This window comes from Dreissena polymorpha, chromosome 9 (assembly GCF_020536995.1).
Source record: "Dreissena polymorpha isolate Duluth1 chromosome 9, UMN_Dpol_1.0, whole genome shotgun sequence".
Lineage (NCBI taxonomy): Eukaryota > Metazoa > Mollusca > Bivalvia > Myida > Dreissenidae > Dreissena > Dreissena polymorpha.
The window spans coordinates 51,604,777-51,624,005 of record NC_068363.1 but is presented as its reverse complement, the minus strand read 5'-3'; the positions used below and the strand labels follow the sequence as shown (position 1 = coordinate 51,624,005).

General features: G+C 35.4%; 2 protein-coding genes across 4 annotated transcripts in view; one reads left to right on the top strand and one right to left on the bottom strand.

Moving 5' to 3' along the window:
- The window catches only part of LOC127844792 (cyclic nucleotide-gated cation channel beta-1-like), a 225,973-nt gene that overhangs the window by 59,453 nt on the left and 147,291 nt on the right, over positions 1 to 19,229 (top strand). The gene's annotated exons all lie outside the window — the stretch shown is intronic.
- LOC127844807 (GTP-binding protein REM 2-like) lies at positions 8,234 to 17,935 on the bottom strand. Its single transcript, XM_052375311.1, has 4 exons — positions 17,117 to 17,935; positions 15,531 to 15,613; positions 11,086 to 11,278; positions 8,234 to 10,654 (listed from the first exon to the last, which is right to left on the bottom strand). The coding sequence occupies exons 1-4, from the start codon at positions 17,814 to 17,816 to the stop codon at positions 10,392 to 10,394; spliced, it is 1,239 nt and encodes a 412-aa protein (XP_052231271.1). The 5' UTR covers positions 17,817 to 17,935; the 3' UTR covers positions 8,234 to 10,391.

The following is a 19,229-nucleotide window of genomic DNA, read 5'->3' as shown; positions in this document are numbered from 1 at the left end:
TACATGATTGTTTGATGTGGCTTGCAAAGTTTCCCAGAGCCATTTGTGTTGCTCATAATGGGCGCAGGTTTGATTTTCCGATTTTGGTTAGTGCATTGTTGAACACACACTGTTTTGAAACGTTTTGTAATTGTGTAAGCAGTTTTGTTGACTCTTTGCCGGTTTTCAAAAATCGTATCCTGGACAGTCACACAAACAGGAAGATCTAGTGAACGTGTTCTCCAGGCAACCTACAACGCCCACAGTGCTCCTGATGATGTTGAAGCACTGTGATCTTTGCTTAAAACATGTAAAATTACTAACTATATGGCCCACATCTTTACTGTTACTGCAATCCACAATTCAGTTTGTCTAAGTCATGAAAAGCCTTAAAGGCAAAGAACATTAGATTGTTAGACGTGCTGTTGCATAGAGGAACTCTAAAGCGACCAACAGCTGAAAACATTGCGGGATATGGACTGGCCTTGTGTCATTTGGAAGTCATATTTTCTAGTTCCGCAGAGAATGACTTTAGGGATACTTTCATTGCTAAAAACAATGAGGGACTACCAAAAGTCACAAACGCAAAAAATATTTTATCTGAATTATTATAATTATAACATTTCGCAAGTGGTCCCTAAAATCGGTCAGTTTTCCAGTGACGAAAAGTGACGGAACGAGATAATATGGCTTTCAAATGACACGCGGCCAGTCAAACTCACGCAATGGCTTTATACTGATACTAAATTATGTACATCTAGTTGTCATTAATCTGGCTGTTTTTATTAAAATATAAGTTGTATATTATTGTGCTACATGTTTAAAGAAGCATGATAACTTATACATCGTTATATTGGGACAACTTTGACATTTTATGGTGAACTGCGCCAGTATTTATATGTTGCCTTTTGACTTTAGGTGACCTTCAGAATGTATTATTAGCTCGGCTGTTTCGGAGAAAACTCCGAGGTATTGTCATAGACTCTTCGTCGTCCGCCGTCCGACGTCCGCCGTCGTGCTAAAACCTTTACATAGGCTCTAAAATTAAAGTGCTTCCACCTACAACTTTGAAACTTCACATGTACATGCACCTTGACGAGTTCTACACGCCACACCCATTTTTGGGTCACTAGGTCAAAGATCAAGGTCACTGTGACCTCTAATATAAAACTTTAACTTTGCCTCTAACATCATAGTGCTTCCACCTAAAACTTTGAAACTTCATATGTACATGTACCTGGATGAGTTCTACACACCACACTAATTTCTGGGTCACTAGGTCAAAGGTCAAGGTCACTGTTACCTCAAATATAAAACTTTAACTTTGCCTCTAACATCACAGTGTTTCCACCTACAACTTTGAAACTTCATATGTACATGCACCTTGATGAGTTTTACACGCCACTCCCATTTTTGGGTCACTAGGTCAAAGGTCATGGTCACTGTGACCTCTAATATAAAACGTTAACTTTGCCTCTAACATCATAGGGCTTCGAACCACAACTTTGAAACTTAATATGTACATGCACCTTGATGAGTTCTACACACCACACCCATTTTTTGGTCACTAGGTCAAAGATCAAGGTCACTGTGATCTCTAATATAAAACTTTAACTTTGCCTCTAACATCACAGTACTTCCACCTACAACTTTGAAACGTCATATGTATATGCACCTTGATGAGTTCTACACGCCACACCCATTTTGGGTCACTAGGTCTAAGGTCATGGTCACTGTGACCTCTAATATAAAACTTTAACTTTGCCTCCAACATCACAGTGTTTCCACCTAAAACTTTGAAACTTCATATGTACATGCACCTTGATGAGTTTTACACGCTACTCTCATTTTTGGGTCACTAGGTAAAAAATCAAGGTCACTGTGACCTCTAATATAAAACGTTAACTTTGCCTCTAACATCATAGTGCTTCCACCTACAACTTTGAAACTTCATATGTACATGCACCTTGATGAGTTCTACACGCCACATCCATTTTTGGTCACTAGGTCAAAGGTCAATGTCACTGTGACCTCTAATATAAAACTTTAACTTTGCCTCTAACAGCACAGTACTTCCACCTACAACTTTGAAACGTCATATGTATATGCACCTTGATGAGTTCTACACGCCACACCCATTTTGGGTCACTAGGTTAAAGGTCAAGGTCACTGTGATCTCTAAAAAAAAATTCTGACAAGCTTTCGCAGCCGAGCGTGGCACCCGTTATGCGGTTCTCTTGTTACGTTTATATAGTTAATTGTCAAAATATATGTATGTCCCATTGCAAAAAAACTATATATTTTGGATATAGGGTAAATCCATAGAAAACGCCCAACCGAGTCAACGGGTAGGTGTATTCAACCAAGTATTAAAAGTAAACCGACTGGTAAAAAGTTTTAAAATTTTGCAATTAGTTGTGATATACAATATACTATGTGGAAATAATAGCAAAGAGTGTTTCTGGGAAAGTACCCATTAAGCTCCCGCTACCTTAATATCTAAGTTAGAAAGTGATTGTTTAAGCGGTTCCGTAGTGTAGTGGTTACACGCTCGTTTCACATGTGAGAGGTCCAAGGTTCGAGTCCAAGTAGAATGAAATTATTTTATTTGTGTTCTATGTTAACTTTTTGTTTTGATGTAGACATTTTAGTTTAAATAAATATGCTGTTTTATTGTAACCATTTTTTGTTTTTATTATGCCCATAAACTATATTTGTGAGATGGTGGGGGTGGGGTTCGTAAACACATTAAAACCTTCTTTGTTCCACAATCCTAGCAACCACCTAGTTACTAATAAAGGCGCTATAGAGCGCGAAGCGCGACACGTATTATTAATTGTAATAAATAATGAGTCTTTATAAAGGAAGCAGCCGTTTATCAATGAGGAGCACTATCGCAGCACCCCAGTCACATTACTATCAAGTCCTCCTACAGTTTTTTTTAAGAACCACATATAGAAGGTCGCAGGCCTGACCCGTATCTTGCCAGTGGTATGGACCCTTTGGTATGGACCTTTAACCCCGCTCACTTTTCAGCGTTTAAACTTCCGGGTTTACATTTAAACCGACTATTAATAGCTTATTAATATCTTAGTTAGAATGTGTCGCAGGTCGGACCTCAAAGACCTCGTGAAGAGGCCGGTAGGACCTGTAAATAAACTCTGATATATACAATACTATATAGTTAGAATGTGATTTTTCAAGCGGTTCCGCAGTGTAGTGGTTACACGCTCGATTCACATGTGAGAGGCCCAAGGTTCGAGCCCCAGTAGAATCAAATTATTTTGTTTGTATTCTATGTTAACTTTTTGTTTTGATGTAGACATTTTAGTTAAAATGAATATGCTGTTTTATTGTAACCATTTTTTGTTTTTATTATGACCATGAAATATATGCGTGAGACGGTGGGGTGGGGTTCGTAAACACATTAAGGTTCATGTAAAGTGTAAAAAGGCGTATTCTTCACATAGAAATACTTCAATAAATATTATGGCAATAAATTCAATTTATAAGTCAATAGCCTCGTAAACACTTGTAGAACATATAAGAAAATGCTAATAAAAAAAATATGATGCAAAATGTTGCTTTTGAAGAAATATACAGCGCATGCATGAAATTATCAAAATAACAAACGGAGTTAAATTGAACAAATTCCTTTGGTCAAAATATTGTATACACTTAATGTTAGGTACTACAAATGAAAAGTCCACACAACACACACCAACAATCCTAAAATAAGGAAAAGAAACACATAAAAAAAATGTCAAAAGTTAACACAATAATTGGGAACTACTTTAAGTATGGTGGACTTACCAGTGAACCTTCATTTTCAAAATTACTTATTTACTCGCAATACAGTACTCATTATAGTCACAAAATGACACAATTACAAAAAATAAACTATATTACCAAAAGGGAAAACACTTTGATTGTTCATTTGAAATATAAAGGACTCGGAAAGACGACTAATTGGCTACCTTAAAACAAATTACAACATGTTTATGTCACATCTCGAACTCCATACACGTTAGTTAAACATGTGGGGCATAAAACATCCGGTTTCAAGGAAGTCGACATAACAATATTTCAATTAACGATCTAGGCATAATATTTGTGGGATCGGAAAAATGAATTATACAAATGTTGGGCACACGCACATATTAAACCAACTGAACACTTACATTTCTATAAAAACCTTGCCATCGATGAAAAAGTGCATCTGTTATTGTCTTGTCATGTTTACTTGTTCAGGAAGCCATTATTTGCCGGAAGTATATTCGAAAAATATTTCGTTTCAAAATCGATCATTGATAAATTACTCACGATCCGTTTGTTCTAAAATTTGTATAATTTGTTTATGAGGTAATTTCAAGTTATGTTATAAAGTAAATATTTAATATAAGCAATATTTAACAAATTCGCAAATACGAATCAATACACATTTCTGACCAAGATGGACGACCGATGAAATTAAATCGGGAGGAGAGTCAATTATATCAAGATTCTTTTCAAATAGTGCGTTTCAAGTAAGTGTCATTGTTATGGAGATATTATGAAAATGATATATTTTCATTAATTTTATTTTATAAGATCATAACTCTTATTGATCGCATACTATGCGCGCAGAAAGTTAGTATTTTTCCAAAATCTATAAATAGCGACTCATTTTGAAATACGCATAGTGTCTTTGTGGGGCTGTATTGACGCAATTCAATGCTCGGAGTACCTTACATATAACTTGCATATACTGTTGGTGTTTTTATTTGGTGCATTTGTGTTTTTTTAATGAAATTGAGAATTTGCCATACCTTGCAATATTTTTTGATAATAATTACAGTATTACTACCATTTGTGAGTGTTTTTTTTTTTAATTGTGTACATATATGGAATAAAAATGTGATTATTGCAACCATATGTAAATTTCATTAACTTATTTTGGGTATAACTGATCATTTTTATATTTTAAAATTTCATCTATATGGGGTCATTTTGGGACTTTACATGAACCTTAAAACTTTTACAGTGTTTTCATATCAATGAGTACTCAACCCCTATCGTAAATGAGCAACGTAATAATAAGTTCAGAATCATCTCCCCTTTAAGTTGAGAAAAAAATGAAATTACGCTTACAAGATGAAGCAGATGTTTTAAAACCTACACAGTTCTGTTCCATTTATGAAAACTGCACACGGAAAAGGAAACCAAAAAAAGGAAACCAATGTAAATAAAATGAACTATGAAATATTGGGGGTTACAACACAAAATCATAGATAATGGTTATTTGGGGGTTATAACACAACATCATAGATAATGGTTATTTGGGTGTTATAACACACACTTATAGATAATGGTTATACCAGTATCTTGTTCTATTTTGTTTAAAATAATCGGTCAATATATTAATATTTACAGTAAAAACAACTCGTTCCATGTAACTTCATTGACTGCCTTATACACTGAAATTCCCGACGCCCTTTGATGCTTTGCATCAATACATATCTTGTTATATATTCATATACATTTTTGCCGGATGGCTCGATTTTGTGAGGGTCTCATTATCGGATGGCTCGAACAGTGCACACCGTCGCGGTCACAATTTGTACACGTTTTTTTATTCGTTTAACTCGAACTCGCTTCGGTCGCAAACAGATGTTAATCGATTAAAATAACGCGATAATTGATGTCACGTAGTTATCTACGTCTCTGATATGAAAAATACATGTATCGTATGGCATCCAATTGATTTTAACTGTTGAAAATATGAAGTATTTATTTCGTTCTTATTAATTCAAAAGCAGAAAATAGAACGATGTAGTACGGAGTTTAGGCAGTATGAATACTCTAACTGGAGATGCAAGTCTATTGCAGATTCATTTAAGTAACCAAAAGTATATTAGAAATCGGTGGGCTCGAATTCTGGATGGCTCGAACTTTTGTTTTTGGTCCCAGGGTTTCGATTGCAATAATAAAACCCGACACAATTAGCTAAAAAGGTTTCTACAATTATGAAGCGAATGTGCCCATTACGTCATGATTAACACGTTAAAATTCAGAAAGCATATTCATTCCCGCAAAAAAGTCATGGCGATTGCACTTTATTATTCCTTTAATAGTAGGGACTGAGAGCTATGATAAACCGATACAACATGTTACTCCCCCATCGATTTGTAACTTAAATGGCTCGACACGAATAAAAAAAATGGCGCGACATTAATTTATTTTGAGCCTCAATCTTCAGATTACAAAGCGATAGGGCAATGACCAGTTTTCCCATCATATTTTTCTTCAACCTATGTAAATAAAATTGTAAACATACGCTGTATCGATTGTATTTGCGTCAATTTGTTCTTCTGCAATTATGTTCGCTTTAACACATCGTCCTTGGATTGCGAAATCCTTTCCTCTGGCTCAAAAGAATTTACCAATCAACTTGATTGACATCCTGTAAAAACACCAATTTACTTTAGGCTAGATTCGTTTCTTCCAAAAATCCAGATCGAATATATCCATCAAGCTCTGGTTGTTATTGTGATAAAGGATTATCTATTTTACTTTTTCACTCAGTTTCTTTCTGAATCTTTTGCTTTTCAGAATCAGATTGTAACATTAGTTTTTATAAGTGTAAGGATTGTTGATAATGGTCGAAAATAATTAGTACACATAGTTAATTATAAAGCGTGTATTTATTAAAAAGATGTATTTATGATTAATGTCCACATGTCTGGTTGCTGAGATATGAGAAATGTAATAAAATTTTTGCTTGGATTCGAATTAAACTAGTCTTATTAAATATGCACATTATTGAACAGTTGCAATGTCATATTTCGTAAACCTAACCTTGATAATTAATCGAGTTTAAAACCTAATTGCCTCGGCGAAAGCAAAAGTAGCATAGCTAAACATCATTTCCGCTAAACTTGTGAATACAATAAACAAATGAGTAAAGGTTCAAGTTATTCCTAAGGCTTGACATTTAAAATCCTTATTTTTCTTCGGATTTTATATCAAACCACTTTAGTTTTCCAATAAAATTGGTGTATGTGTTTATAATAAAGGTATCAAACTTTTATTTAAAAAATCGTTTGAAAATGGGTTTTATACCATATACATCTGTGCAGTTTGGACAGGAGCTACCCCGTACTCTTATGAGACGTGACGCATTGACTGACTTCATTGCAGTGTACATAGCTGCGATTGCAAAACCTGGCATGGAGTTACAATGACATCATATGACGTAAAACAAATTTTCGAAAGGTACAATAAAGGATGAAAAAATCTTGACGTGTTAATAACTTGCAAATATAGGTACAATAGTGTAGTGTAGCTGCGATTGCAAAACCTGGCATGGAGTTACAATGACATCATACGACGTAAAACAAATTTTCGCATGACGCGAAAGGTACAATAAAAGGATGAAAAATTCTAAACGTGTTAATAACTGGCAAATATATACATGTATTAAGATGTCTTTAGACAAGATATATAGTTCATGGTTGATCATGAATAGTCCATATGTCTCATCATGGGTACACGAACTATTGTTTAATCATATCCACAAAAAGAAATAAAACTATTTTAACCCAAAGGTGGATTCAATATTGATATATTAAATATCCAAATGTTTCCGTTAATAGGTCACTGAAGATAAGAAAGATATGTGCCGTGCTCTGTGGAAAGAGAGTCTAATGCATGTGCGTAAAGTGTCGTCCCAGATTAGCCTGTGCAGTCAGCAATGGCTAATTAGGGACAACGCTCTCCACTTTTATGGTATTTTTTGTTTGAAGAAAGTCTCTTCTTAGCAAAAATCCGGTTCAGGCATAAAATGTCGTCCCTGATTAGCCTGTGCGGATTGCACAGGCTAAGATGACATTTAACGCAAATGCATTAAAACTCCCTTTTTTAGAGCACGGATTAATTATTGTCATACTGTGATTTCATTCTACGTACTCATATCTGTAAACTAAAGTACTGTTTTTACATAAGTATGTTTTGTGGGGTTTTTGCATTGTTTGTATCACATTGTATTCTACTTGTAGGTTTTATATAGTTTATTTCACTATACTGCATGACAGTCTTCAAAATAACAAGTGGAAATAAAGATATATTAGATCGCTTGATTGCTAACATTTCGCTGACATTACGTCAAAGCAATAATCTATATGTGCGCGTGGCAGGGTTAGTGGCACAGAATGCGTAAACACTTAAGTGAGTTATCAAATTTTATTTCAAATATATATTTTTCAAATGCATGATGTATTTACATTATGTTAAAACGATCAACGATCATAATGGGTTAATGGCATGTGTACATTATGCATGTAAAACAATATTTGCTAGAGATCGTGATACTCAACTGCAGTTCAAAGTGCAGTCCGCACATACCAATTAGGGAACGGTGCAGTCCGCACATACCAATTAGGGACTACACTTTCAGCCTTAAATGGATTTTTGTTTAAAAGAGAATTCCTTTACACAAAAAATTCCATAAAAGCAGGAAAGGACTACACAGGCTTACCGGGGATGACACTTTACGCACATGCATGGAGCCGGTGTTTCAAGAACGCGACTTAATTCTGTATTTGTTGTTCACGCGATATCCGAGAATTTGTAGTGTATAAATATCTGCAGTATATAAACTCCGGCTGTCTATAGAAAAATTCTCATTTCAAAATGTCGAATTGCATTTTTAGAAACTAAAACGTTTTAATATAAAAATAACTTATATTCTTTTCTGTTGAATCGGATTTGACATTCTTTTTTATGTTTCTATGGCAATAACATTATCATTGAATGTCAACAAAATAGTATTACTCAATATAAGGTAAAAGCAACAGGTCGCATCTGGCTTTACATGGTACTGCGCGCAAATGTATCACTAGCTGATTAATGGCATTGATTAAAGTCTGTGCTAAGTAATATTGACTGACCTGTTAAGTCGCATTAACTCCTTCCAAATATAGCAATTGGATAAATAACTTTTATTTGAACTGCTGACAAACCAAATATCTAGAGAATACACGAATGTCATTGTGTAAACATTCCCAATGAATAGCATTATTTTTCATTTCTTTAGGCGATTTGATAAATATTTATTGGCGGGTTCAATAATAACTTATGTTATTACCCTGGTCATTGACCTTGTAAATGGGTTAACCTATTTATGGAAATATTGACCCATATAATTTGATGACTTGGTAACAGTTGTCTAAGACTATGAAATGTTATATACATACTATAAAATGGCTAGAATTGTAAAGCGATTTATAGGACACGTTGCTTTCTCTACAAAATGACGGTACTTATAAGATATGTTTATGGTAAATTGATAAAACAGTTGTCAATAATATTTTAACTGCCAATGTGAGTCCAGCCCCAGCAATTTACATCACGTACCATTTTAGTCTTAGAAGCAGAAACTAAATATGGCGAATATGAAATGTACATCAGATACTAAATGTGGTAATGATTTCGAAATTTCAATTACACATGTATGCATGTCACAATGAATGCCTCAGTAAGTTACAAAAAGGACGTAATAGGCAATCGCGAATATAATTAACCCATTTATGCATTGCGTCTAGAAAAAAGGCCTTGGAAAACAGCGGAGACCCAGATGAGACGCCGCATGATGCGGCGTCTCATCAGGGTCTTCGCTGTTTGCTTAAAGGAATTTCTGTTAGAAATGCTTTAAATATAGAAATAAATATACTAAACATCCATAATTTTGGAAATAAATTGATCCAATTTAGAAGGATGGGAGAGTCCACAAGGCATAAATGGGTTAACTTCAAAGAAATGTGTGACAAACGTGTGTATCTCGCATTTAAATATAAAACAGTGAAACATGTATAGAAAAAACACGTATTTGATAAAGATTTTTTCCAACGTCTAGCATATGTAACAAAACAATGAAAAAAATAAATCAGTGAATTTAACCACCTGTATAAATTTGAGTCATCGTTTGAAGATATTTACAAATGTTTGAAGCACCGTGCACCAAAAAAACGAACCCGGAAACTCCAGAGCAGCTTTACCGCGTGGATCAATATTTTCTTAAACCCGCGGAGAGCTGTTGTGAGAGAGAAGTTTATATTGCACATTACATTTACATTAATTGAGCATAATAGTACGGCAACTGTGTGGAACGCTTATTTCTGCACGTCTAATAAAGTCTTTTTTCCGTTTTTAGCCTTCTGATCATCGCACTAGAATGTTGCAACGCACAAATGCCAGTCTCTTTTGTTTGCGCGACCGATTTTGTGTTCGCCTGTACATGTATTTTCTTCGTCGGCAACATGGAGAACGGAGACCATATGTCTGTATGTTCGCGTTTGTCGTTCTCGCCTTGAACAAGTGTCAAGATCATTCAAATAGCACACAAGTGTACATCACTTGCGTTCCTCAATTCATTGTCATATCTCATAAAGATTCTCGCATCCCTTCACTTTGTGCTTCTTCCCGCCGAACACTCCGCGAATCGCAGTTTTAAGGGCGCTTGTGAGCCCTTTCTGTTGGCCTTTTTTCTGCTCGGGACTCACGACCGTGGGACAGGGGCCGTATTGTTTTAGGCGGATCTGACTGAGAACCCCCGCCAGCAACTCGTCGATGTTATGATTAAGAGCGGCCGAGGTTTCGATGTATTTGCAGTTATACGAGTTGGCAAAGTTCTTTCCATCTGAAAGTGGAAAATTATTGTGTTTTTTACCATGGTTAAAATAATTAATAAAAACGAAATATGCATATTCGCGAAGAAATTTATATGATCGGATCATATGTCTGAATTGTTTTAAAAGGATATCGTTGAAATTAAGAATTATTACACAAGCCGGGCGTAAACTGCGTGTTTTGCGCTCACATCAGGTCTTAAGTACCCATATTATTAGCCGTTCAATTACCTATTGGCATTATCTTTTTTATGGTTATTTTGTTATAAAAATCTTATGTGTCAGGTTCATATACATGATATATGCTGAGAACAAAATAATGAAATAACGTACGTATACATGTATACTGCTAAACTTTAAACACGGATTACTCGATTCAGAAAGCCCCCCCCCCCCACACACACACACCCCAATTTTGTTTAAAGGAAATGTGTCTACGCACCATCCGAAGTCACCAGACGTTTCCTGACAAGGTCCACCTTGTTGGCAACAATCATCACAGTCTTGGAGCCGCCTGCTTCCTCCTTCAGACGTCGCAAAGTTGCGCACGCAGACCTGAAGGACGAACGGTCAGCGCACGAGTAAACGAGCATATACGCATCCGCTTGAAAGTCGCTGTTATCATTCAGCGTTGACTGCAATGGAAAAAAAGAAATTGTCATGTTAAAAATTTCGCCATAAGCAAAATGGAAACAATACGCACTGTGCTGGCATGGGCAACTATAAACGCCGATGTTCCCCTGGATACAGCCATTATTTAATATTTGGATAACCCTATGTTTTCATGCGGTTTTGTTTCTGTCCGTAATGACTATATTTCCAAATCGCCGCTAGGCATTTTCTCAAGACACACTCGTCTACGTGCCTCATTTGGTCTCCTCATGGTCTAATCCACGTCTATATCGACGCTTTTCATCACATTTCCAGTGCTCCTTTGTAATGACCTTATGTGCGATAATTCGGCTTCAAAACATCGAATTATTGACGTCAATTTTTGAGGCAAATTAGTTCGCGCTGTTATTGAATCAGTGCGCAAACAAATCCGAAATCTTATGCCCACTCATTCGGTGGAAACTTGACCTATTACGAACGGATGATGTTTTCCAAATAAGTTGAACAGCTGTTATTATATTATTAACACGTGCTTTTGCTAAAGGTTGAAGAATTTATGCGCACTCCTTTTGGAAGTAAGACTACCAGGTAGTTTAAATAATGTGTCTGAGAACAGAAATTCAAAACAAGTTTAAATATCCTTTTTAAGCTTACATGTTCAAGGCCTGTTCTCTTTATAAGATAAATGTTGTTTGTTTATAGCGAGTGAAGTTTAACCCATTTATGCCTAGCGTCTAGAAAAAAAGGCCTTGGCAACAGCGTAGGCCCAGATGAGACGCCGCATGATGCGGCGTTTCATTAGGATCTGCGCTGTTTGCTTAAAGGAATTTCTGTTAGAAATACTCTAAATATAGAAATAAATATACATGACATCCCTATTTTTTTTAATAATTTGATCCGATTTAGAAGGATGGGAGAGTCCACTAGGCATAAATGGGTTAAATTGAGGAAATCTATCTTTGGAATATATTCTAATGAAGATTAATTGTCTTGTTTACAAACGTAGACTCTACAGGACTCGATGTAATACTGGCATTTAATTACTTTCTCGTGATCATAAACTATGCTTGGGTGTACTTAAACGATGTTTAAATATGACGTCTTTGTCGAGAGAAATAGCAATCTTCAACGTCTTCAAATATGCAACACTATCTATAAATACCAAAAGAATGTGGAACATGAGATGGAACCACATTTTAAGACACTATCGTATTAAATTATTTAAGTATACGTCCAATCCTAGCTTTATTTAATCTGATTTTCATGTAATTTACAAAAATAACTGATAGTGTACAAAAAGGTTTCAGTCAAGGCTTTTGTTTGCTCAAGATCTTGGCCCTACACGTTTTTTTGCCGGTATCAACATCAGAAATAATAATAACGGAAATTGGGATACATTGATAACAAAACTTTATTAAAATTTCTCTTTGAGTGTGTGTGTGTGGGGGGGGGGTGAGGATGGATGACAAAATAATATGATATATGGATATTCAGGTGTGTGTTTTCGAGCTTTATTCAAATCGCCAAGGGATTATATTTTTGGGTTCAAACATTTATTTTAATAAATTTGGAATTCATAATACATGTATATTTAAGTAAAACTGATGATCCTTTTGGATTATCTTTTTGAATAGCAAATTGTGTTAACAATGTGTCTAAAATCTTTTTTTTTTAGAATGCGCCTTTATACGTCACTAACTTAAATATAGCTGATCAAACTGATATGTGTCTGTTAACCCCGAAATATACGGAGTACACATGTAAAAGTTCGTTATTATAACAACGAAATCAATCCTAGCAAATAAAATTACATTCAATAGTCATGAATTCAATCTAAAAGATACCCATCTTATTTAACTCAATTATTAGCAGTAATGTATTATAGGGAATGCACATGGCTTTAGACGTATATTTGTAAATCAAACTTTTTGGGGGAAGATGTGTTTTGATTGACACCGAATTAGTGTTTACCATGGATTAGCATGACGATTTCACCTGTTGACTCGTTCGTTTGGCGTGTTCCTAATGGTTGCGTGTAGCCAAGATCTTGGCGGTGATTAACCGAACGTGGGCTTGAATATGTCAAGTTGTATTACTGACGAAAATTAAAAGTCAAAACGCAAGTGCACCACTTTTAGTAAACGGGATATGGCGAAACCTTACTGGAAGGTTATTTGCTGTTTACATGTCCATCAACTTTGCTAATTGTTAATTATTGTATGTGTTAAAAAACTGATGCATTAATTTATGTTTCGTTTTGCGGGAAAACGTTGATGCAAGTTGAGAGAATAAATTTTCTAGCGATAAACCCTCTGGTTTTTATTTCTATAAACCTAACATTCGCATTTATTAAAGCGGGTATATACGATTTTGTCAAATATTTATGAATTTATATAAACTGTGTAAAAAACTTATTATATATATATTTCAATATAAATTAAAATAAAAGTTAAGAAGAACATGTGTCGAAAAATGGGAAATAGGCCAGATATTTAATTCTGAAATTGAAAACGGCTGTACAGCCGAATTCGCCAGCATGTATACCATACATGTACGATGTGCATCTAAACTTAGTTTAACGGTTTATTTGAATTCCTGCAACGATATCTAATCATACGACACACGAACACTATCTCCGATCCTAATACAAAGACGAATGCTTCGTTTATTGTAGGAAAATATGTACGTCATTATCGGCTCGGGGCGCTAATTTGTCTTTGCTGCATTTAATGAAATTCGGCTTTAATGTATACTTTTTCTTGCCTATTTTGTGTTATTGTAACATATTTTATCAATATATTACAATTAAACACATATAAAAAATCGTATATACCCGCTTTAAAGTACAATGATACAAGGTGTGACTAAACATTAAAAGCAGGTGGTATTGTGTTATCTTGATATGTAGCAATATGCCAATACAGGATTCTTGTGTTTTTGTTCATCAGACATTGATTACAAAAATTCGTGTTTTACATTAACTAAAAGGTTTTTAATTCATGTATAACAATGGCCAATACATTTCAACACACAATTTATACCGTCTTTTACATATAAAATGCTATGACATCCACAATCCTACGATTTGAGAGAAACGTTTTATGAGCATTTGATGTCGTCTTAGATGTTGAAAGAGTTCTTGGAATAACAAGGCACGACAATCCGTCACCATGACGATCAGATGTACGGGATTACATTATATCACGTGGCTAGGAAACGAACTTAGAATTAATTAATGGTGTTCAAACAACGATAGAAAGGTCAGGGGAGGAATCCTAAAAAATCCTTTCAAAAGCGACCGTTTTAGAAAATATAAATGTATATATGTAATTTTAGTGGGAGAACATTTCTGTTTTATGGTGTATAAGTATTAAACAAGAAATATCTTTAAAAAGACATACGGCGTTGATTGTGGTCGGTGTTTATGAACGATAAAAAAGTTATATCTATGAGATCAAAACTAGCGAATGCCTTTTTGTGCGCAGTTCTTAGCTGCAACACAAGCAATCATTTACGGGGTGTTGCGCCAGATTTCGCGGCTTATTTCGCTTTATTAGATATTGTTACTCAGATATCTATATTTACAGAATAGAAAAACACAAGAAACATGAAAATAAATGAAAGCATATAGGTCAGCTGGCAACAATCCAATCTTATTTGATTCCATTATTAATAGTATCGTGAATCATCGTGCTCATGCTTTAAAAATAAGTCTAGATTAATAAATATTTCTAATTAAATTAATAAAAATTGGTCATTATCATGCAATTGTTGAAAACACATAAAGAAATCTATGATTGACATACCGCAATAATATCGCCGAATATTTAGTATCTTTCTTATCAAAATAAACTTCAAGTGCACATAGTTTACGCGATATCGTTTATATAACGATTTCTGTAATTGACCGCAAATCTTGATACCTTACGGGTTCGACTGAAATACATAAAAGTGAGGTAACAATTCCACTGCTGGAACGGCGGCATATTTAGATCTTTAAACATTTACGTGTTTAACGGTCAATTTCGAAGAGTTTTAGGCTGACCGATGGACAATTTGCATTCAAATTGATTGGTCGCTTACAATGGTCTGGCTAAGGTGAAAAGCTGGCGTATACAGTTACGCCGAAAAAAGTATACATGTAGTGTATTAGTATATAAAATGATTGACATATATCCTAAACTTTAACATAGCTGTCGACATGACAAAAACAATAATGTACAAATATCAATATAAATTCATCATTACAATATTGAAAACATTTAAAATAGTTACCACATTGTTTTCTTCAAATAGTTCGAGCACCGATTCTTCTTGATTCAATATCACGGAGACGCTTGTTTTGTTCTCTTCCGAATCTGTGGAGTGAAATGCTTGCATTAAGAAAATATTCAAATTCCTGTGAACACTTAACCGACACAATAAACGTCTACAATTTATCCTCACATGGTACGCATATATAGATAGCATAAGCGTCCATAAAATTTTACCATAAAATAGTATTTCATGCATTTTACATCTTGTACCAAGATATTTGAGACTTAAGTTCAATGGTTAAAAATAAACATTATAACTAAGTGTTTGTAAAAAAAAAGTCATAGTAATTCACGGATTAGACTATCATAAAGCGTGCTTACTGAAGTGTAATATTTGCATCATGTAGAGTTTATCAGAAATGATTCTGCAAAATAAATCAAGGCTGTTATTTGCGTGTCTTTGCAACGTTTGTTGTATTTCGTCAGTTTCTTTTATTACAAATCTTATTTGATAGATAGTCGGCTAGGCAAAACATTGCCTTAACCTGATATGGCTAAATGCCATTTTGAAATTAAAAATAATAGTGATGTTTAGTGTAAATTTGAAACATGTTCTCATAGAAACTGCGTTAACTTATACATTTGATCCACCGTTTCTTCCATTACATACACGGAAACGATCGAATTTCTAAAGATGTTACGGCTTTGTTATGGCCAATTCTAACGGCCTCAATTTTATAACTTCTGTATACTGTTAGCAGCTGCAGACATCGCACTCTTATCATATTTTGTGTTTTAAACACGTGTTTCTTTTTAAACGTTTCAACGCCATATGAAAAAGTGATTACACACATGAAACAAGTTAGTTTTAACAATTGAATCTTTTTCCAAATTACCTTAGATTATCATAATGTTTATATTTGGTCCTTTATTGTTGAATTCAAATGATAAAATATCAAATATCCAAATATCAATAGCAATAATGATTTTCAAAATGTGCAATAAAATATTTAACCTTACTGACAGCATCATTTTTACACACAAAAAAACAACAACAAATAAGTGGTGAAACAAAATTATGACTTATAAATGTTACGTGTACTTTAAAAAAAGATGTCAAACATGTCCCTGCAATTAACATTTTCGTGTTCGTGATGTAGACACTTTTCAGTTATTGGTAATTATAGGTATCAATTCATCGAACATGTGTCACATTCACGTAGATAAGCTACATCTGGCCAATAATCGAACGCAAAAAAAAAGAATTTAGCGGAAGATGTTACTTCTACGGCGTAGGAACTGGACGTTTCTCATTATTATATAAGGTATATTGTGCACGCAATCGGAACATAAACATATTGACGATCGTATTAGTGAATATCATTTGTCGCATTCAGATATATGAAGAATATATTTATGTTTCAAGTTTATTAAATGTAACTTAGTTTTACGTGACATTCGGAGAAATTAATAAATATTTATTTATCCTTGTATGTAAGTCCGTATTCATCATTTGCATTTATATATGTTAATTTCATACCATTGATTCTTGCCTTAGCGAGACATTTATAAAGCTACAAATTATGAAATAGTCAATCCGCGTACCTGTATGAACGTCCGAGGCGCCCAGGAACTCTGAGGTTGTGAATTGGCTGATGATGGCGCTCTTGCCGACGCCAGTGGACCCCAGCACGAGCACCTGGTACTGCGATGGGCACTCGTCGAGAACCGAATCCTGGGAACTTTCAAGTCCGGGTTTGACTCCCATTTTCCGGTTTTCCATGGACGCGAAGCAGCTGGTACGCCGGACGGGAGTGCAGTATGCGGCTGCAAAGGAGCTGTTCCGACGGCGGGCCTGTTCCGCGTATACGCTGTCTCGGCGCCCGTAGTTTCCGCATACGCTCTGAATTGACATCGTGCTCATACGACGGTAGCCCGTCGTAGAAACCGCGCTGTCCCTACGGCCGTCTATGCACAGATCACCTTGGTTCACAAGTCCTTTCATAGTGGTACTGAACTGCCTAATCCGACTGGTGTCCAGCTCTTCCGGGATACTCTCCGGCAGCTGCCTCGGTTCGGAGTTCGCTTTGGCTTCGATGTATACTGGATTTAATGCTTGATTTGGAACAGTTATGGCGATGGACGGCAGACTTTTACTTCGGTTTCTTTGAGCTCTTTTACCGTTCTTTTTCCGGATGGACCTCGAGAAAGACATTCCCCTTCTTTCCGGTACTGTTTTCGGGCGAACAGATTTGTCCTTTGTGGCGTATTTTTCCGAAACTCTACACAATTCCGCTAGTTCCATTGTTGTAAATATTTTTTTTTAAATATCAACTAATGCTTACACATCAAAACACTCCCAATCTCAACGATCTTGCTCTGACGTTGTCAACTATGAAGCATTATTTAGAACATGACACTGATTCAATCTCAGCTTCGCGCGCGCTTATATAGCGCGTCATCGATTGCAGACGACAGCAGAGATTTTCTATATTTGGATCGCACTATAAAATCTCCAATATTTCACAACTTCCTATAGCAATAGGCCCTCAGATAGGCAATAAGCAACAGGGGACTAGGTTAAACACACGCAAACAATAATTTCATGTCCCTCTTCAGCCTGACAAACACTCTTTGGGGAGGTCTATCTAAGCCTTATATAGAATGCAAACTAATTCCAACCGCAGGACACCTTTGGTGGCTTTGGGTACGATATATATCGTCGTGTTTACTTTATATAATTAACAAGAACATAACTCGTACGACAGATGGCACTGAGTATACACTTAATACCAACGTGGGTGAAGATCATTAATAACGGTGGAAATACCAGCAGCACCCCAGGCAGTCGAAGGTGATTCGAAATTTTACGAGCATCCGGTTCCGGAAATGTGGTTCGCAACAGCAGTTATGAGTAAATGGCGCGCGGCGGGGATAAGTGATCATAAATGGCTTACAGACGGGTGAAAAATTTATTATTCGTCAAATCTGTTCACATTTACCAAGAGAATGGGGGTGGGGTAATACAGAGGACGACTTGGGTTATTTATAACTCATTACAAAATTTCGCATTATAGTTTCAACTGTTAAGGAATTTTATATTTCATTAATTATACGCCCATTTTGGGTTTATGGTGTTCGATATGTCATCGTTCTTTATCCCCCGCCATAGGCGGAGGGATATTGTTTTGGCGTTGTCCGTCCTTCCGACCGTCCGTCCGGAGCCATATCTTGGAAATGCTTTGGCGGATTTCATTGAAACTTGGTATGAGTAAATGTATGGATAACAGGATGATGCACGCAAAATGGCATTGTACACCATCCGTTAATAACGGAGTTACGGCCCTTTTTATCTTTAAAAAAATGATTTTTTGTGTGTCCGGAGCCATATCTTGGAAGTGCTTTGGCAGATTTCATTGAAACTTGTTTTGAGTTATTCAGTATATATATATATATATATATATATATATATATATATATATATATATATATTCACACATATGGCCAGTTACGGGGTCTCTGATTTAGAAATAGGTTATGGGGTTCCCACTTTAAATACATGTATCTCCATACCCTTTTTTATCCGATATAAACACGAATTAAGGTATATAGGGGTACCTACTATTATTATTGTATATAAATACGTCATTTATTTAACGTCTTATACAAGGAAATATATAGCGAACTTATTTGCGAGGTATATACAATTTCAATTTCA